The 19,710-nt window shown below is 39.5% G+C and overlaps 1 protein-coding gene and 1 pseudogene across 1 annotated transcript; both read left to right on the forward strand.

Annotated features, from left to right (window-relative positions):
* The first annotated feature begins 6,514 nt into the window (after nucleotides 1-6,514).
* On the forward strand, nucleotides 6,515-7,468 carry LOC128311850 (olfactory receptor 52A1-like; annotated as a pseudogene).
* A 6,334-nt stretch (nucleotides 7,469-13,802) lies between these two features.
* On the forward strand, nucleotides 13,803-14,741 carry LOC128311852 (olfactory receptor 52A1-like). The gene has a single exon (XM_053203606.1). It carries the CDS (start codon nucleotides 13,803-13,805, stop codon nucleotides 14,739-14,741), a length of 939 nt encoding a protein of 312 aa, XP_053059581.1.
* The last annotated feature ends 4,969 nt before the right edge of the window (nucleotides 14,742-19,710 follow it).

Genomic DNA, 19,710 nt, shown 5'->3' on the forward strand with positions numbered 1-19,710 from the left:
GCCTTGCCGATTTCCACCGTAACACAGGATCTAGAAGATAGCATAAAATCCCTGCGAAATGTTGAGGAAAGCTACTGGGATCCTGACGATAACAGTAGACACTTGTATCTCAGTATGTTTACACGTTCCTTGCCCTCACTCAATCCATAAGGAGCAGAAGAGCCAACCCATATTTTCATGTATAGGGAGAAAAACAATCTCCTACTTTCTGAGCCAGCCCCCAAGCCACACCCAAAAGACTGTCTAGGGAGGGAGAGTTGGGGGACAGTAGCCTACTGTTAGGGAAAACACTGGAAATACCACAAACCCTGACACAAATGCCAAAAAAGAGAGTCCACCCTGTAATGGAAAGTAGTGAGAACAGATCTGAGGCCTTTTGAGTCAGACATTCCTCAAATGGGGAATTAATAGGAGTAGTTGAAAGTGCATGGACATAGGCTTGAAAGCACTCTTGAGCAGGTGTTGATTTTGTGGGAGGAAAAACCATGACAGAAATGGTAGTCAGTTAAAACTGACAAAAAACTAGTAACCACCCTACTCTGAAAGAACCCCCTCACTCTTCCTTATACAACTGTTATCAATATTCCTGGAAAACAGGAAGCATTTTCAGTGAAGAGCTTCTGTCGAAAATAGAAAATAAAAATAAAAATAAAAATAAAAATAAAAATAAAAATAAAAATGTTTCTGGTGATAAATGCTCTGTCTCCCCTGCAAGAACACCCACACAACACACACAGACACACTCACACACCGGTGTGTCCTAGAGAAACTACATTATATTGCTTCGATCTGAAGTCATTCTCTCTATGACTAATTGGTAGACATGGGAATACAATAAGAAAACAAAGTACAGAAATAGACAAGAAATAGATCATATGATATAAGAATCGTTTAAAGTTGGGGTGTCTGGGTGGCTGAGTTGGTTAAGCTGCCGACTCTTGATTTCATCTCAGGTCGTGATCTTGCGGTTAGTGGGTTCAAGTCCCACATCAGGCTCCGTGCTGATAGCACAGAGTTTGCTTGGGATTCTCTCGCTCTCTCCCTCTTTCTCTGGCCCTCCCCCATTCATGCTTGCTCTCTCTCAAAAATAAATAAACTTTAAAAAAAGTTAAATTTAACAAATTGAAGTCAGGACGAAAAGAAAATTATGAAATCATTTCAAAATATTTGCTATGTTATAATTGTTATCTCTTGTGTAACAAACCATCCCGAAACTTAGTGTCTCCAAACAACAATGACTTATTGTTTCTCACAATTCTGTGGGTCAACAATCCAGGTAAGGCTTGACCGTATGGTTCTGTTTCCATAAGGAGTGGGCTGTGGTACCTCAATAGGCAGCATTCAACTAAGAATTCAGCCTCAGCTGAGTTGAAAAGTCCACGGACTTCATTCCCATGCCTGGTGCCTTTGGGCTTATCTCCATAGTCACCCTCTCTCCATGGGGATAGCTTCTTCATACTATTGGTATGATTTCAGTGGAGTTCTATTCCTAATATGGGTGCCTGGCTTTGAATAAAAAACAAGGTAGAAGTTGCCAGACTTCGTATTACATTGGCTCAGTCACCCAAGAACATCACCATCATTCCTGCTACATTATGTGGTCACAAGAACTGTCATCCTAGGTTCCAGGGGAGGAGAAATGGGCTCCACCACAGATGACAGCAGCAGCACACACAGAGAGAAAGAGAAGGGAATGATTTCAGTCAGCTTCTCAGATTACCTTCCACAGTGTGCAGAAGGGAACAGCAAACATATTGTAATAGGAATTGAGAAAGAATAATAACCAAGAGAGACAAAACTCGTGTGAGGGTCCGTGATAGATACAGAAAAGACAAAAAAGGGTTACTACATATATGAAAGGATTCTCCAAATTTTATTATAAATGCAAAATCAAACAATAAAAAATGTGAAATTAAGATTATGATTATTATAGAACCTTAGCCCAACCCCCCAGACAATCCCAATGTATTTAGAGAAAATTTACCAGGACAGAGAAAGTTTAAAAAGAAAAAGGAAAAGGAAAAGAGAGGCACCTGGGTGACTCAGTCAGTTAAGCGTTCGACTCGTGATCAGGTCATGATCCCAGGTTGTAAGATCAAGACTCATGTCAGGCTCCACACTGAGCACTGAGCACTGAATAGGGATTCTTTCTCTCCCTCTTCCTATGTCCCTCGTCCACTCTCTTTGTCTCTGAAAGAAGAAGGAGGAAGAGGAGGAAGAGGAGGTGGAGGAAAGGGAGAAAGAATAGAAGAAGAGCAGTTCAGGCTGAGAAAATAAAAATCCACATAAAAATCCAAATAAAACTCTCTATGGTAGCTAATGGCATTTCTGGACCCTTCTGATGCGAATTCTACCATGTGACCAATGGAAGAGAGAGAAAGCCAAGGAGCCTTAAAATTTCAAGGTAAGGAAGGTGACAGAATCTAGTCTTAGGTACCCTCTCAAAAGCATACAATCCTTCCACATGTGGCATTCACAGTCTACATTTGCAGATGCCTCCATGGGAACAAGACAGTATTGCACTAGCAAGCATCTGTGCCACGCAAAGGAGATCTGGGTACTCAATGCAAGTGTGTGCTAACTTGGATGTCCCAGAGTGCTGGACCAAGGAAACCCTGCATATGCTGTAGAGGGAGAGACAGTGGGCGTGTTTCTCCCAGGAGCCGACTCTGGGCCATCTCCTTCCACCAGTGTGTAAAGTTCAGTCCTCTGGGGACTGAAGGTCTAGGGCCTGAGAGATGCCTAGAGGAGGTATAAATAGCTCCACATTTGCTATTTGTCTTCTGAACATCATCTTGCTTTTATTTTTCCCTCTCAACCAGTTAAATACCTTCAGGATCCAAGAAAGTATAGGTAAGTAAGCTGAGTTTTGCTCAGCAAATACATGTAGAAAAAGACACCTGGAGGGCGGCCTGGGTGGCACAGTCGGTTAAGCGTCCGACTTCAGCCAGGTCACGATCTCGCGGTCCGTGAGTTCAAGCCCCGCGTCAGGCTCTGGGCTGATGGCTCAGAGCCTGGAGCCTGTTTCCGATTCTGTGTCTCCCTCTCTCTCTGCCCCTCCCCCGTTCATGCTCTGTCTCTCTCTGTCCCAAAAATAAATAAACGTTGGAAAAAAAAATTAAAGAAAAAGACACCTGGAAACACAGGGAAAAAAAAAAAGAAAGAAAATCTTAGGGAACTCCAGAGGCAGCTCCGTCTTCCTAGCAACTAATCATCTTGCATTTCTCTCAGTCTTTCCCTAAGAGGCATTGGATGTGGCTGTAATGGGACTCATGGGCAATTGTAGTATCTCTTTGTGCTCTTTTCCTAAATGGGCCATCTGCAAAGGCACAAATAGAGGTTTTTCCTTTTAGATGCACTTGGTTTCCATTTTGCTCAATGGTTCTTTTTCTTTGAAATGTGGGCCTGAATGCTGTGCATAGATGCAATGAATTTGGATTCCAGTTCCAGTAGTAAAAGCAAGGCTTTGTAGCTAAACAAGTCTAGTAAAGAAAATGCATATATGTGTATGTATGTAAATAAATGCACGCATTTCCCCCTAAAATTTAATGACTATTCACTATACATCAGGTGCTGGGCTAAACACAGATTAAAAAACCTAAACTCAGAGATTTCAACTCCCTTCCCTATATAACAAAGATGATACACTGAACATGAGGATAGAATAGAACCCCATTTCTTTTTTTTTTAATGTTTATTTTTATATGAGAGACTGACAGAGTGAAAGCAGTGGAGGGGCAGAGAGAGAGGGAGATACAGAATCCAAAGTAGGCTCCAGGCTCTGAGCCTGAGCTGTCAGCACAGAGTCTGATGTAGGGCTGCAGCTCACAAACCATGAGATCATGACTTGAGCTGAAGTTGGATGCGTAACTGACTGAGCCACCCAAGTGCTCCTAAAACTCCATTTCTAAGCCAAGTTCACCATGCTGAATCGCCTGTACTTTATAAGACTGAAATGACAGATTGGGGGTGAAAATTACCAATTCACATTTGTGTCTAGCATACAAAAGTAAGTCTAGGCCTTTATGGATACTGTATATTAGCTCAATCTCTGTCTAGAGGAACCGAAGCTTGAAGTCTAAAAATTTGAACCTGTTCAATGTAATAATTATTTTGATCTTAATGATGGTAATTTTGCAAGTGCCCTAATCTCATCTGATGTTGAGCTAAAAATGTATCTGACTTACGTGGGAACCACCCTAACATACTGACCCACATTTGTAACTGATGTTTACTTTTAGGTGTTTTACAACTGGAAACTAAGCCTCCCATTAAGTAGTTTTTAGTGGTAATACAGTCAGAATAGGATGTAGCTATCACTTAAATATAATTCTATGGGTCCCAGATTTATGCAATCCCTATTAACCACACACTGCCTCTATGCATATATTCATGATTCAGTCAGAAACTGCCATTAGTAATATTATAAAATATGCTTCCTAGAGCCCCAGAGTTATAAGTTGGGAGCTGCAGGTGATAATGCTATATCACAACAAAAAGGAATACAATGAAACAGATCACTCACTGATGTCCCAAAAGATCACTGGGAAAGTTAGAAGGAAATCTGTAAAATTTGTCTTATGTCTCTTCTACCTCCGTTTCTGTTTCCTCCATCATTTAGACTCTCCTCCCCCCATCTCGGATGTCCTGATGAAGCCCCACTCGCTAAACATTCCCTCCCCATAACTGCACTTCACTCACAGATTAACCTTCTCTTTCTGTCTCCGAAACACCATAATCCCATGGAAAATGAATTTCCAGCAATTAATTTTAGCTCTATGTTAAATGGTTACACAGTTGATGTATGTAACTAAAGTAGATCGATAGTCTTAAGCATCTCAACATTTTCTTACAGTATTTTGAAAGTATCATATACCAACTTAATGAAAGTCCTAATGGGGTGACCCTTTGAGTATTATGTCCTCTAAACTTTAACTCAAATAATGGCGTCCAAATGAATATAGAGAACAAACTAATGCTTGCCAAAGGGGCTGCAGGTTGGAGGATGGGCAACATGGGTGAAGGGAGAGAGAGATAGAGCTTGCAGTCACGGGAATAAAAGCCAAGCATGGGGAATCTAGTCAGTGGGACTGTAATAGCATTGTATGGTGACATATGGGAACCACACTCATGGCAAGTATAGAACATACTATAACATATAGACTTGTGGAAACACAGTGTGGTACACTTGAAACTAATGCTACATTTGTTTCAACTATACTTCAGTTAAAAAAAAAGAAAAAGAAAGAAATGGATTCCAAACATTTCAATCATATAATATGAAGTACTAGAATACTGAACACCTAATAAAAACTGAAAGTAAAGGTGGTAAAACTATGCTGCACAATGATACTGACTCCAGTGCAATCAAAAGGTAAAAAGGCAGACATCTCTTAAGCCCATGTTCCTCTTAAGCAAATACATTCAGCCCCCTTTGATTTGAGAATGGGGACTGGGGGAGGATGGAAGCCACTTGTCATCCACCTGCTTTGTATCCATGTTTATACCCTCACTTATAGCTATGTATTCATAGGAATATGCCCCCTCACACTCACATCCCACTCAAATGGGCTATCTCCTGGCTGGTATTTCACCCAACACATCCCTTGCTTTTATGCATTCTGTTGCAACTACAGAAAAGTAGTAACCAGTAGATTACCCTCCCTCTCTTTTATTGAAGGCCTGGGGACCCCTACTTGCTAATGTGAAACCCTGTTACTCCTGCTTGGGGGTATTTTGAAGTAATATATTGTCTAATTTTCAAGCAGGGACCCAAATGGGACAGTGAATTTTTCCTTCACAACTTGTCAGGCATATCCATCCATTTAAGAGTCCAACTCAGTTTGAGGCTGCATATTCTTTAGGTTTTATAATATGCATCGTATAATTTTAAGAAATATGTTGATTAGCTGACAAGAATCAATGAAGTCACCTGTAGATGTTTAGTGCCTATCATGGATGGCCCTTAGCATCATTCCAGCGGCCCATCAAGGTTGAGAAGAGCATATGTACTGTATTGCCCAAAATGTATTTAGTTAAAAATGAATTCCCTCCCTCTTCCTTAAGAAGTATAATACTTCAGGGATACGATCAGTGAACAATTTGATGACATGTTTTTGTGTCTACTTTTATTTTTATAGGGAGAAGCGGGTGGTGGCTGCGATCAGAGCTTTCAAATCTATGCTGTCTGACCCTGAATCCAATGGGACCTGGGACAAGAAGCTGAAAGTCTGTGGAATATTTTTGCATCTGTTCGAATAACAACAGTATCCATGTTGAGGATCATTGTAAAGGTCTTTTCAACAGGCTATTGTGAACATTTAATAAGGTGATATTTATAAAGTGCTATGGCACATATGAAGCATTTATTAATGTGAAGCATTTTTTTCCCGAGATGATCTTAGAGTTCTGCCAAAATCACAGAGACTCACTATGATGACTTTGAATTAAAACAGGAGTAGAAGAGTGCCACTGACTGAGAACCTTGTTTCATTTTCATCTGGAGGCCGGAGGACATTATGTCCGTTTCCAACATCACAATCTTCAGGCCTTCTGTGTTGACGCTGATAGGGATCCCAGGCCTAGAGACTGTGCAGTGCTGGATTGCGATTCCATTCTGTGTCATGTATCTCATTGCTATGATTGGAAACTCCTTGCTTCTTCTCATCATCAGGTCAGAACGCAGCCTCCATGAGCCCATGTACATTTTCGTAGGCATGCTGGGAGTCACAGATACTTTACTTGGCATGAGCATTGTGCCCAAGATACTTAGAATCTTCTGGTTTCATGTACCAGAGACTTATTTTGATTCTTGCTTGCTTCAAATGGGGCTCATCCACACATTTCAGGGTATAGAGTCAGGCATCCTGTTGGCCATGGCTCTGGACCGTTATGTGGTCATCTGTTATCCACTAAGACATGCTGCCATCTTCACCCACCACCTAGTCACCCTAATAGCAGCTGTGGTAACACTCAGGACTGCCCTTCCTGTAGCCCCATCTTTAGTACTGTTAAAATGCTGGTTTCATTTTTACCATACAACCATCATCTCCCACTGCTACTGTGAGCATATGACCATTGTGAAACTAGCTGCAGAAAATGCACGAGTCAATGAATTTTATGGTTTGTTTGGGGCATTTATAGTTGCAGGGTTCGACCTCACATTCATCACTTTGTCTTATGCACAGATCTTTTTCACAGTTTTTCTTTGCCCCAGAAGGAGGCTTGTCTGAAAGCATTCAATACGTGCATCGCTCACATGTGTGTCTTCCTCCCGTTCTACCTCCTTGCCTTCTTCTCCTTCTTCACACATAGGTTTGGTGCTCATGTTCCCCCTTATATCCACATCCTCTTTTCTAGCCTCTACTTGCTGGTCCCCCCGTTTCTCAGTCCACTTGTGTACAGTGCCAAGACCACGCAGATCCGCATTCACCTGGTAAAGATGGTGTATTCATTAAATGCACTGTGATTAACGTCTTCAACCTTCTCCTTTATGCAAAATAACAATCATTCAAAACAGAATAAAACAGAAAAATGCATATGATTCATGATGCTTGACTTGTCTCCTTAATTGTTTTGTGAAATTTGCCTGCATTTTAGGCAGTTTTCACATCACAGCCCATGACACCTATCAGTCAGTGCAATTTATATCCTACTAGGTAATGAGAATGGGAATGGTAGAAACAGCAATAGCAAATATGTACCAATTCCCTTTCTTTTTTCTTATTTTTCAGTTCCTGATTGAATTTTCTCCTTTAAGTATTCTTCTCCACAACGATCCATAAATATCTATTTCTCAATGAATTTCCAAGCACCCAAGACTCATTGTCTTGGATTGTCCAGGTACTTGATGAAATCACGTTGTTGAATCTATTTGTTTCTGGATCATCCTCATCATCTTTAAAGTAAATGAGAGGAGGGGTTCCTGGATGGCTCTGTTGATTAAGTGTCCAACTTCGGCTCTGGTCATGATCTCATGGTTCATGAGTTCAAGCCCTGCACTAGGTTCTTTGCTGAGAGCACGAAGCCAGCTTGAGATTCTCTCTCACCTTCTCTCTCTCTGCCCCTGCCAACTTGTGCACTTTCTTTCCCTCCATTAAAATAAAAAAATAAACTTAAGAAATAAAATTAATGAGAGGAAGCATTTTGTTTTCATTCAAACAAAAAACCTAAAGAAACAAAAAGCTGTATACAATCTAATGACACATAGTCTTCAAATTTCAACATTTCTGGTGTCATTCAGGGCATTAAGGTATAAACATTATGAACAATCCATCATTCTATTTTACAATTCAGTGCTTTTTATGCACACTCACCATTTATGTCTTTATTAATTCCTCAAGTGTTATCAAAACCCTACAATATTATAAATGCTATACTCAAGAATAGAAGCAAAATGACAAATTTGACAGTGTTTATGTTTTTTGGGTTTATAGTCATCATAGCTTAATATCACTGGGAGAAAGAGAGAGAGAGGGAGACGAAAATGACAGAAGTAATAGAGGTACCTCTGGAATGTGGGGTTAGCCAAGAGAGTGAAGCATTGAAATCCAAAGGAAAGCAGCATCTATAGAATTATTCTTATTTTCTTTCGTTTTAATTACAAAGTCTGATTCCTCTTTTAAGTTTTTTGTTAATTCCAGTTAGTTAACACACAGTGTTATATTAGTTTCAGATGTGCAATATAGTGATTCCATACTTCCATACAACACCTTGTGCTCATCATGACAAGTGGACTTCTTAATCCCCATCACCAACATAACCCATCCCTCCACCCACCTCCCTGCTGGTAACCATCAATGTGTTCTCTCCAGTTAAATGTCCTTTTTTGATTTCTTTCTGTCTCTTATTTTTTCCCTTTGCTTGTTTGTTTGTTTCTTAAATTCCACATATGCTTGAAATCATGTGGTATTAGTTTTTCCCTGTAGCGAGTCTTAAGGAATGACAGATGAATTGCTGATAGGTAAGGACATACCATGCCAGGTAGATGGTCTTGGAGCTTAAATAGAGAATCAAGAAATGGCACAGTTTTTCTCAATGTAATGCACAACTTGTAGAGACAAGAAAACTACAAATGTCAAGAATGGTTATGGACACTATACAAAATGGGTGAACTTTATTCTGAAAGCTATCATATGTCACTGGCCAGTTTTCACTGCAAAAATGTGCATGTGTGTGAATGTGTGTATCTATTTGACATACAGCAGGGTATCTTCTCAGTGGACTTAAAACATCATGCTTTTAAATCACTCAAGGTTATTGCAGTAATGAACACATAAAGTGTTCTGTCCAAATTAATGACTTCAGAACTTAAGGCTTGTGGGCTGTTCCTGAAAACCTGAGCTCATGGGTCATTTTTAAAAAGAGTATGGAAAATATTCACATGTGTGCAGACGTCCATACTTTGATTTCTGACACTTAAATCAATGTATACATAAGAATTTATTAGACTGCATGTCACATGGATGTAGATACTCTGGCTTGTTTTATAGACTGGGCTTTATCAATGAATACTGAATTTGATCACTTTGTAAATCTAGAGGCTATCCTGAAGCATCTTTTGAGGCTGTTTTAAATGTCAGTATTTATTATGGAAAGAGCCTAAATGTTCATCAACTAAAGAATGGATAAAGAAATTGTGGTTTATGTACACAATGGAATTCTAGTTGGCAGTGAGAAAGAATGAAATATGGCCTTTTGTAGCAACATGGATGGAACTGGAGAGTGTTATGCTAAGTAAAATAAGTCATACAGAGAAAGACAGATACCATATGTTTTCAGTCTTATGTGGATCTGGAGAAACTTACCAGAAGACCATGGGGGAGGGGAAAGAAAAAAAGTTACAGAGGGAGGGAGCCAAAGCATAAGAGACTCTTAAAAACTGAGAATGAACTGAGGGTTGATGGGAGGTGGGAGGGAGGGGAGGGTGGGTGATAGGCATTGAGGAGGGCACCTGAAGGGATGAGCATTGGGTGTTGCATGGAAACTAATTTGACAGTAAATTATATATGAAAAAAATAAATGTCAGTATTTATGAGATAGGGTTTGCTTGGATTACCAATAGGGGTTGTGGTGCTTTAATAACAATTTCTTTGGAATAAAAGAAAAAAAAAATCGGAGGCAATTGTAATGTTCTAGTCAGAGTTCAGCAAACATTTATGCAAATAAATGGGTCATCGTCTGCAAAGAAACAATTAAAGACTATTTTGTAAGTATTTATAAAAAAAGCGACAAAGCATATTTCCAAAAACATTTAGATCAAATTATGTATAATTATTTATCATGTATAATTGACAATGATAATAATGATAGTAGTCAGATGTGTAGTTTTCTGTAATGAAAGTCTACTAAGCAGGGGAATGTGGAAATGTCCATCATAACTGGTCATTGTGAGAATACTACTCAATTTACAAAGCTTCAATAAAATAAAGATCTAAAGAATGATACTACAAGAGAATGAGTGTTAAATGTGTGATAGAGAGCCATTGCGGATACAGATTTTGTGTCCAGAAGTGTCTCAGTGAAAGAAGGGTCACAGAATAGTTATTTATACGTAACTCATTGGCACAGGAACATACATTTAAGTACTTTTAAGTGTCCTTTCGATCTTTTTCCAAATGAGGACAGCAGAAAGAAACTGACAAAAGTAAATTAAATTACTTAATTTTTACAGAAAACTTTTTATTTTGTAAGGAATGTCAAAAAATACAGATTGTATATATTAATTTCTCTACATCTCCCCGGTGGGGAAAAAGGAATGAAGAGACCAAGGGGATTCTGCAAGTTGCAGAAATGGCTTCAGAGACATTAGATGTGGATGGACAAAAGAGGGCTTCATTATGAGCTGCTGGGTCCCTGGGGGCTTGGGTTAGTGGCTAGGAAATCTCTATTCAGATCTCCTCCCTCTCCATGTACACTGGGGAATGTTATACTTGCCAATTCAAGCTTAATAAAGTTATGCTGTGTCTAGAAAATATAGACCTTCCTGTGAGTTTTGTTGGAGTGTGATCCCACCAACATGAGCTCAGACACATTTACAAAAGAGGGTGCAAGTCTGTTTTTCAGGGACAGAAGAAGAGAGGAAAGTCTATTCCAGAGATGTGCACAGTTTGGCAGATGGCTGAGCAGCAAATGGATAAGAGTTCATGATATTTACAGCGGGCTGTTCTAGAGGGTGCAGAGAGAAGAAAGAGATGCTGCCAGCATAAGCACAAGTGAATGAGATGAGAGTCTCAGGGGGAAAAAGAGTGAATGACAGGTGAGTGATGAGTGATGAGTGATGAGTGATGAGTGATGAGTGATAGTGTTACGAAGACAGACCATGGTTTTCAGGAGTCTTGTAAAAACACAACTGGCCCCCAACAACAAAGAATGAAGTCCCTGTCCCCAAGTTCACCCAATAATGTTTCACTACCAGCTTTTCCAGTGATAACCACTCCATCCCCCCTGCCCTGCACTCACTTAGGTCCTCTCCCACCTGCCTTCCCACCACCTGTACCTGTCAGGTAATGCTGCCACATCAGCTCCTTACTGTTAAATATGCCAGACAATGTGAATGGTACTGAAGGGTTTCTCTTCTAATTCTGATTAACTCTAGAAAGAAGAAGTGAATAAACGAATCCATGATCGAGGAATCTCTAGGATTAACCATTGGGGAGCAAAGCTTTGGAAATCATGTTTTAGTTGACTAACTGCTCTATTCTAAATATGCATCAGCTGATACAGACTTGCTTCTAGAATGGACCTGTTGAGTGGGTTCCTTCACTTGAGGTTTAGCCACATAGACCACAGCTCTTCCTGCATTACTGGCATTTTTGGTGACAATAAGTATATGATTAAATGATCATGGGCTTGCATGGGCTTACAGAAAGCAACAGTGTTGGACCAACTAGGAAAGAATGAAACAACTGAATCCTGTTTTCACCAAACAGAAACTCTCTAATGTAGCCTGAGGCTTTCTAATTTAAGATATGTGATTTTTAAAAAGCAATGGTCTTTTCAGATACAAATGTATCTGAACTAGACTAAGAGCCCAGTTTTCAGAAAAGTCAGTCATCAGTGAATCGAGGTGATTAAATGATCGTTAGTTGAGCCCTCTCCTCCATCATTTCTGGTATCCCAAGTCTGCTCCATGTCTTCCATTCCTACTTCCATATTGGACTCCTGTTGGGAAACGTGCCCTTTCACCCCTTTATTTTTGACTCTTTTCTCATGCATGAGCTCATGAAAAATTCAAATGTTCAAGTGATATATATTTCATTAAGAATTAATGAGCTTACATTGGACAAATCTCATGCTACTGGCAGCTGTGAGCAGTTTAAGCCCAAGAACCTAGCCTCTAGTCCATGAATTACCCATGTACCCATTTTCCCACACTCTGTTGTCAGCAAGATTGAGTCCTCTTGCCTCTATACATTGTTGCCTCTGAGTTTCCATGTTTTCTAGAGATTCCCCCCATCTAGGTATTCAGAAATGGGTATTCCAAAATGTCAGCGAATTTAAGCACACCACTAATTTTCAGGAATTCAATTGTTAGTATGTGGGCAAAATAAAATAGAGTTTTACTAGGCATGTAAAAATGGCATGAAATTTTCACCCAGACCCACCAAAAGTGCATGGGGTTGGATGATCTTTGCAAAGCGCTTCATTTACTTTGTTTTGAAAGGACATCTGGGGAAGGTAAGGAAAAATAGTATAAAAACAGAAGAGGACAAACCATATGAGCCTCCTGGGTGTAAAGAACACTGTGAGGTTTACTGGAAGGGTGGTGGGGGGGGATGGGTTAAATGGGTGATGGGCATTAAGGAGGGCACTTGTTGGGATGAGCACTGGGTATTATATTTAATGACAAATCACTAAATTCTACTCCTGAAACCCTTCTTACACTACATGTTAACTAACATGGATTAAATTTAAAAAGTGAATTTGTTAATGGAAAAAAAAAACAAACAAGGAAAAGAGAGACATCCAGTCTTACGTAGATACAAATGATATAGATAGATGAATATATTGTGCTCCTGGGTGTCACCGGTTTCTCTTTTCTCTTTCATAGGGAGTTTTTTCACTTAAAAAAAATCAAGAAATAAACAGAAAAAGAGGCTCCTGGGTGTCTCAGTTGAGCGTGACATTCTTGATTTCAGGTCAGGTCAAGATCTTGGGGTTGGTGAGTTCAAACCTCATGTCAGGCTGTGTGCTGATGGTATGGAGTCTGGGATACTCTCTCTCTCCCTTCTCTTTGCCCCTCCTGTGATCTCTGTCTCTCTCTATTAAAAAAAAAAACCTTAAAATGTAAAACTTATGAGATTTATCTACTAATGTACTGGTCAGAGTCAGATTTGTTGATCCAAAGTGTCAGTTCCAGACCTAGACATAATGGAAAATAACAGAATATTATCAGGTAGTTGGAATGTGGAATATGGAGATTCGTCAAACTCTGCTTGAAATGTCATTTCCAAGCAAGTTTAACAGGTATAATTATTGTATCCCCAGGTGCAGAGGCACATAACAGAGAGATCAGCAGTTACTCTGTTACCCACGTGATCTGGCTGTTTGTGATGCAATTGACTTGCCTTCTCCATAACTTCTCATTGTGCTACACTACTCGTGGATGTCCGTTCTGAAAACACAATGTGTATCGGCGGATCATTTTCCTTCCAAAATATAAATAAGAAGGATGATATGATCTTAGAGTTCTGACAAAATCAGAGACCCGCTATGATGACTTTATACAAACAAGAGTAGAGGAGAAGGGTGCCACTGACTGAGAAGCTCCTTTCATTTGCTTCTGGAAGCCCAAAGACATTATGTCCACTTCCAACATCACAGTCTTCATGCCTTCTGTGTTGACGCTGATAGGGATCCCAGGCCTAGAGACTGTGCAGTGCTGGATTGGGATTCCATTCTGTGTCATGTATCTCATTGCCATCATTGGAAACTCCATGCTTCTGATCATCATCAGGTCAGAGCGCAGCCTCCATGAGCCCATGTACATTTTCGTAGGCATGCTGGGAGTCACAGATATTGCGCTTGCTACCACCATTATGCCCAAGATGCTTGGAATTTTCTGGTTTCGTGTGCCAGACATTTATTTTGATTCCTGTTTGCTTCAAATGTGGCTCATCCACACATTTCAGTGCATAGAGTCAGGCCTTCTGTTGGCCATGGCTGTGGACCGTTATGTGGCCATCTGTTATCCACTAAGACATGCTGCCATCGTCACGCACCGCCTAGTCACCCAGATAGGGGCAGTGGTAACACTCAGGGCCGCTTTCCTAGTAGCCCCGTGCCTAATACTGATAAAGTTCCGGTTTCAGTTTTACCATACAACCATCATCTCCCACTGCTACTGTGAGCATATGGCCATTGTGAAACTGGCTGCATCAGATGTGCGGGTCAACAAAATCTATGGCTTGTTTGTGGCATTCACCGTTGCAGTGTTCGACCTCACATTCATCACTTTGTCTTATGCACAGATCTTTTCCACAGTTTTTCATTTACCCCAGAAGGAGGCTCGGTTGAAAGCATTCAATACGTGCATCGCTCACATATGCGTCTTCCTCCCGTTCTACCTCCTTGCCTTCTTCTCCTTCTTCACACATAGGTTTGGTGCTCATGTTCCCCCTTATATCCATATCCTCTTTTCTAGCCTCTACTTGCTGGTCCCCCCATTTCTCAATCCACTTGTCTATGGTGCCAAGACCAAGCAGATCCGCATCCACCTGGTAAAGATGCTCTATTCATAAAATTCACTGTGATTAACTCCTTCAACCTCCACATTAGTAACAATCTCTCAAAATAAATATAACATTTAAAAAGCCACATTATCTGCAATGCTTCAGTTTTGTATATTTGTTTTGCGTAATTTGTCCGCATTTTATGGTTTTCACATCATTATACCCCATGACAACTATTATTTGGTCGGTTTTGGGATGCTACCACCTAATAAGAGGAATAAACATAAAGATTAAAATAGTGAAAATATATTGTTTCCTTTCCTCTTTTATTTTTTATTTCCTGGTTGAGTTTCTTCTCTATGGATTCTTCTCCAGAAGGATTCATAAATATGCATCTATCACTGAAATCAAATGCCGCCAACCTCTTTGTTTTAGAATGTGTAGGTACTCAAAGAAAACAAGGTGTTCATGTGGGTTGAACTTTTTGTCACCTAAACAGGTTTCTTTTGAGAAGATGTATTTTAAGCATATTGTGCTAAGAAACAAACAAAAAGCAAACATGTACATAGAAGCCAATCTTTAAGGTTGTAATGAGATAAAAATATCTAAGGGGCACCTGGGTGGCCTAGTCAGTTAAGCCTCCAACTAAGTCTCAGATCATCTCTCAATTCATGGATTTGAGCCACATGTAGGGCTCTGTGCTACAGCTCAGAGCCTGGAGCCTGCTCGAATTCTGCGTCTCCCTCTCTGTGCTCCTTCCCTGCTTGTGCTCTGTCTTTCTCTGTCTCTCAAAAATAAATAAACCTCATTTTTTTCAAAAAATAGAACAGAATACTACTAAAAGAAATAATTAGAGAACAAAAAGATAATTTGTAAATTAAACAGCCATATGAGAAATAAAACAAAAAACAATGAAATTCTCAGAAGTTAGATATAAGAAAGTAGAACAGAAGGACAAGTGTTAAGTATGGGGGCTGGGATGAAAAACTATATAGGGCCAATCCAAGAACACCAACATATCACTAAACTGGAGTTCTAGAAAGTCAGGGAAGATAAAATTATAGGTGGACTGTAGTAGACCAGGAACATATTAGAAAATTATACAAGACTATTCCAAAACCAAAGGACACAAATCCAAATTGGGAGAATCCACCATGTACCCAGGGAAAAAAGAACACAATTTCATAGTAAGTTAAGAAAATGAAAAGCCTATGGCTACAGTGGCAGAAAGTATTTGCAAAATACATGTTTGACAAAGCACTTGTATCCAAAATATACAAAGAACTTTTAAATCTCAACAATAAGGAAATAAACAAGTTGCTTAAAAAGTAGGCAAAAATCTGAAAACATATTTCACCCCAAAAAGACATAACAAATAGAATTAAGCATGTTTTAAGATGCTCAATATCATTTGTCATTAAGGAATTGCAAAGTAAAAAAATGGGATAGCATACACACCTATCAGAATGGGTAAAACCTGAAATACTGGCAAAACCAAATGCTGGTGAGGATATAGAATAACAGGGACTCTCGTTCATTGCTGGTGAAAATACAAAATAGTACAGCCACACTGAAAGAGAGTTTTGCATTTCTCACCAAACGAAACATAGTCTTACCATGTGGTCAGCCTTGCACTCCTAGATATGGTACCAAATGGGTTAAAAACTTATGTCCACACAAAGACATGCACATAAATGTTTAGAGCAGGTTTATTTTTAATTGCCAAAAATGGGAGGCAACTAAGATGAAGGGAAAAATAGACCGTGGCACCTCTTTAAAATGTAATGTGAGTATTTGATTAAAAAAAAAAGAGAGAGCTAGGGGTGCCCGAGTGGCTCAGTGGGTTGAGCTTCTGACTTCGGCCTAGGTCATGATCTTGCCATTTGTGGGTTTGAGCCCCACGTTGGGCTCAGAGCTACAGCTCGGAGCCTGGAGCCTGCTTCGAATTCCATGTCTCCCTCTTTCTCTCTACCCACCCCTGCTCACACTCTGTCTCTCTCTGTCTCTAAAGCAAATAAACATTAAAAAAATTTAAAACTCAAGAGAGCTATCAAGCTATGAAAACACATGGAAGAGCCTTTAATGCATAGTTTTGAGTGAAAGAAGCCATCCAGAGAAGGTTACATCTGTACATGATTGCAAATATATGACATTCTGGAAAGGCAAAACTATAGAAATTAGAAATAGCATAAAGATGAGTGTAGCCAGGAGTGTAGGAAGAGAGAGGGAGAGTTGAATGGGTGGAGCACAGGGAATTGTAGAGTAGTGAAACTGATCTGTATGATACTGTGATGGAGGGTATACGACATTATGTACAGGTATCCCCCACTTTTTGAAAGTTCACGTTATGCCCCTTAGCTCTTCGGAAAGACCTACATCAGTACCTGTTGTCACCACTTGAAAGAACTCTGAAGAGTATTTTCACTTTTACAAAAAAAGCAAAACAAGCGTTCAGTGTGTGTTTTGCATTGAGCCTTTACAGAGGCAGCGAGAGGAGGCCAGCCTTCCTGGGGACCCACACTCAACATCACAGCATCAACCCCCCAGAGTTCTGAACCGTGTCTCTGAGCATCTGTGCTTTATCCGGATTAATTTTGTGCATCTGTTAGCAAGACATGTCTGAAGGTGCCAGAAAACCTTAACAGAGATTATTTTGGGGGACTGGACATGCTAAAACAATTTTTCATATGAATTAATGGTAATTGCTTCTTTGTTTTATGCCATTTCAGCTGAGGAAAGGTTCCATAGGAAAGTTCTACTTTTGGATGGATCTGTACTTATCAGAACCACAGAACTGTAACAGAGAAGGTGAATCTTGATGTAAACTGTGGGCTTTGGTTAATAGTAATGCATCAATATTGGCTCAATTGTTTAAAAATCAGACATGCAATCATTAAGTTTTTATATAAAATGGGAGTAGTAAAAAGGACACACTAGTAGCTTCAAAAGGGAAACGAATAAGTTAGTAAACAAACAGCTGATACCTGTAGGATTGGAAAACAGAATGGCCTTGCCGATTTCCACAGTAATACAGGATCTAGAAGATAGCATAAAATCCCTGCGAAATGTTGAGGAAAGCTACTGGGATCCTGATGATAACAGTAGACACTTGTATCTCAGTATGTTTACATGTTCCTTGCCCTCACTCAATCAATAAAGAGCAGAAGAAGAGCCAACCCATATTTTCATGTATAGGGAAAAAAACAATCTCCAATTTCTGAGCCAGCCCCCAAGCCACACCACAAAAGACTGTCTAGGGAGAGAGGGTTGGGGGACAGTAGCCTACTGTTAGAGAAAACACTGGAAATACCACAAACCCCGACACAAATGCCAAAAAAGAGATTCCACCCTGTGATGGAAAGTAGTGACAACAGGTCTGAGGCCTTTTGAGTAAGACATTCCTCAAATAGGGAATTAATAGGAGTAGTTGAAAGTGCATGGAAATAGGAAAGTGCATGGAAAGAGCGTGGAAAACACTCTTGAGCAAGTGTTGATTTTGTGGGAGGAAAAACCATGACAGAAATGGTTGTCAGTTAAAACTGACAAAAAACTAGTAACTGCCTTCCTCTGAAAGAACCCCCTCACTCTCCTGTATACAACTGTTATCAATATTCCTGGAAAACAGGAAGCATTTCCAGTGAAGAGCTTCTGTCGAAAATAGAAAATAAAAATACAAATAAAATAAAAATGAAAATAAAAATGTTTCTGGTGATAAATGCTCTGTCTTCCCTGCATGAACACCCACACAACACACACAGACACACTCACACACCGGTGTGTCCTAAAGAAACTACATTATATTGTTCCAATCTGAAGTCATTCTCTCTATGAATAATTGGTAGATATGGGAATAAAATAAGAAAACAAAGTACAGAAATAGACAAGAAATAGATCATATGATATAAGAATCCAATAATTTCATAATAATAAAAAAAGAGTTCTGAACAGTTGTTTTCTCTAGAACAGCAAGTAAGTAGTATAATCATTTCACAACAAAATTTTTTTTCTGGACAATAAACCTTTTAAAATTATGTCCAAGCTGACAGCTTGGAGCCTGGAGCCTGCTTCGGATTCTGTGTCTCCCTCTCCTCTACCCTTCCCACACTCAATACTCTGTCTCGCTCTGTCTCAAAAATAAATACAAACATTATAAAAAAATGGGATATACAGTCAAAAGATTCTCAAAACCATAATTCTATCCCCAGTTTAGGTACTGATGTTTTACTTAATATATATGTGCCTTCGCATCCTACCTTAAAGATAAAGAGGTTGATCTGTCTTTAAAATTTCATGTACACTGACAACAAGATTAAAGTCAATTGGCAACTCTCATGAGTATTGTAAACTATATAGAATTGGGGGTACATCGTAGACTATGTAGAGATATGATAGCTGATTCAGTCACTGTTCACCAAATCTTTTACATTAAACTGTGTAATCTAATCTACCAATCCTGCATTCTATTAGGTGAGACAGAACAGGCTTTCTAGGCACTTTTGCTTCAACATATATAGAAGAGGTGTGAATGATCTTACAGGGACCTAGGGAAGGCTGCCCCGAAGTATGCCACAATACCATAAAGATTATGCTGAATTAAACTTATTTAAGAAACAGCCAGTGCAAGACTGCTGACTCTTTGTCTCCAGAAAGCAGGAAGCACATCTCCCATGTGAAAGGTACCTTCTCTGCATCAAGAGGTAAAGAGACATCCTTATCATCAGAGATAGGGAATCAGGGCCAAAGTACCCTATGTAAATAAATCTTGTAATTTTTACAGATTTATTACCCCAGCCCAAATTCTAGTCCACATTTAGAATTCTTTACTAATGGAAGCTCCTGAGCATAAGTTTTCTTTGTCCCGTCAATTCCTCACAGATGGATGTTTGTCTAAAATGTATAAAACTTCATGTCTTGGTCATTTCCTTTGGTCTTAATTTTACTATGGACCTCTGTGTGCATTAATTAAATTTTGTTTTTTTCTCCTGTTAATCTGTCTCATGCCAATGTAATTATTAGACTGATTTAGAAGAACCTTGAA

This window comes from Acinonyx jubatus, chromosome D1 (assembly GCF_027475565.1).
Source record: "Acinonyx jubatus isolate Ajub_Pintada_27869175 chromosome D1, VMU_Ajub_asm_v1.0, whole genome shotgun sequence".
Classification (NCBI taxonomy): domain Eukaryota; kingdom Metazoa; phylum Chordata; class Mammalia; order Carnivora; family Felidae; genus Acinonyx; species Acinonyx jubatus.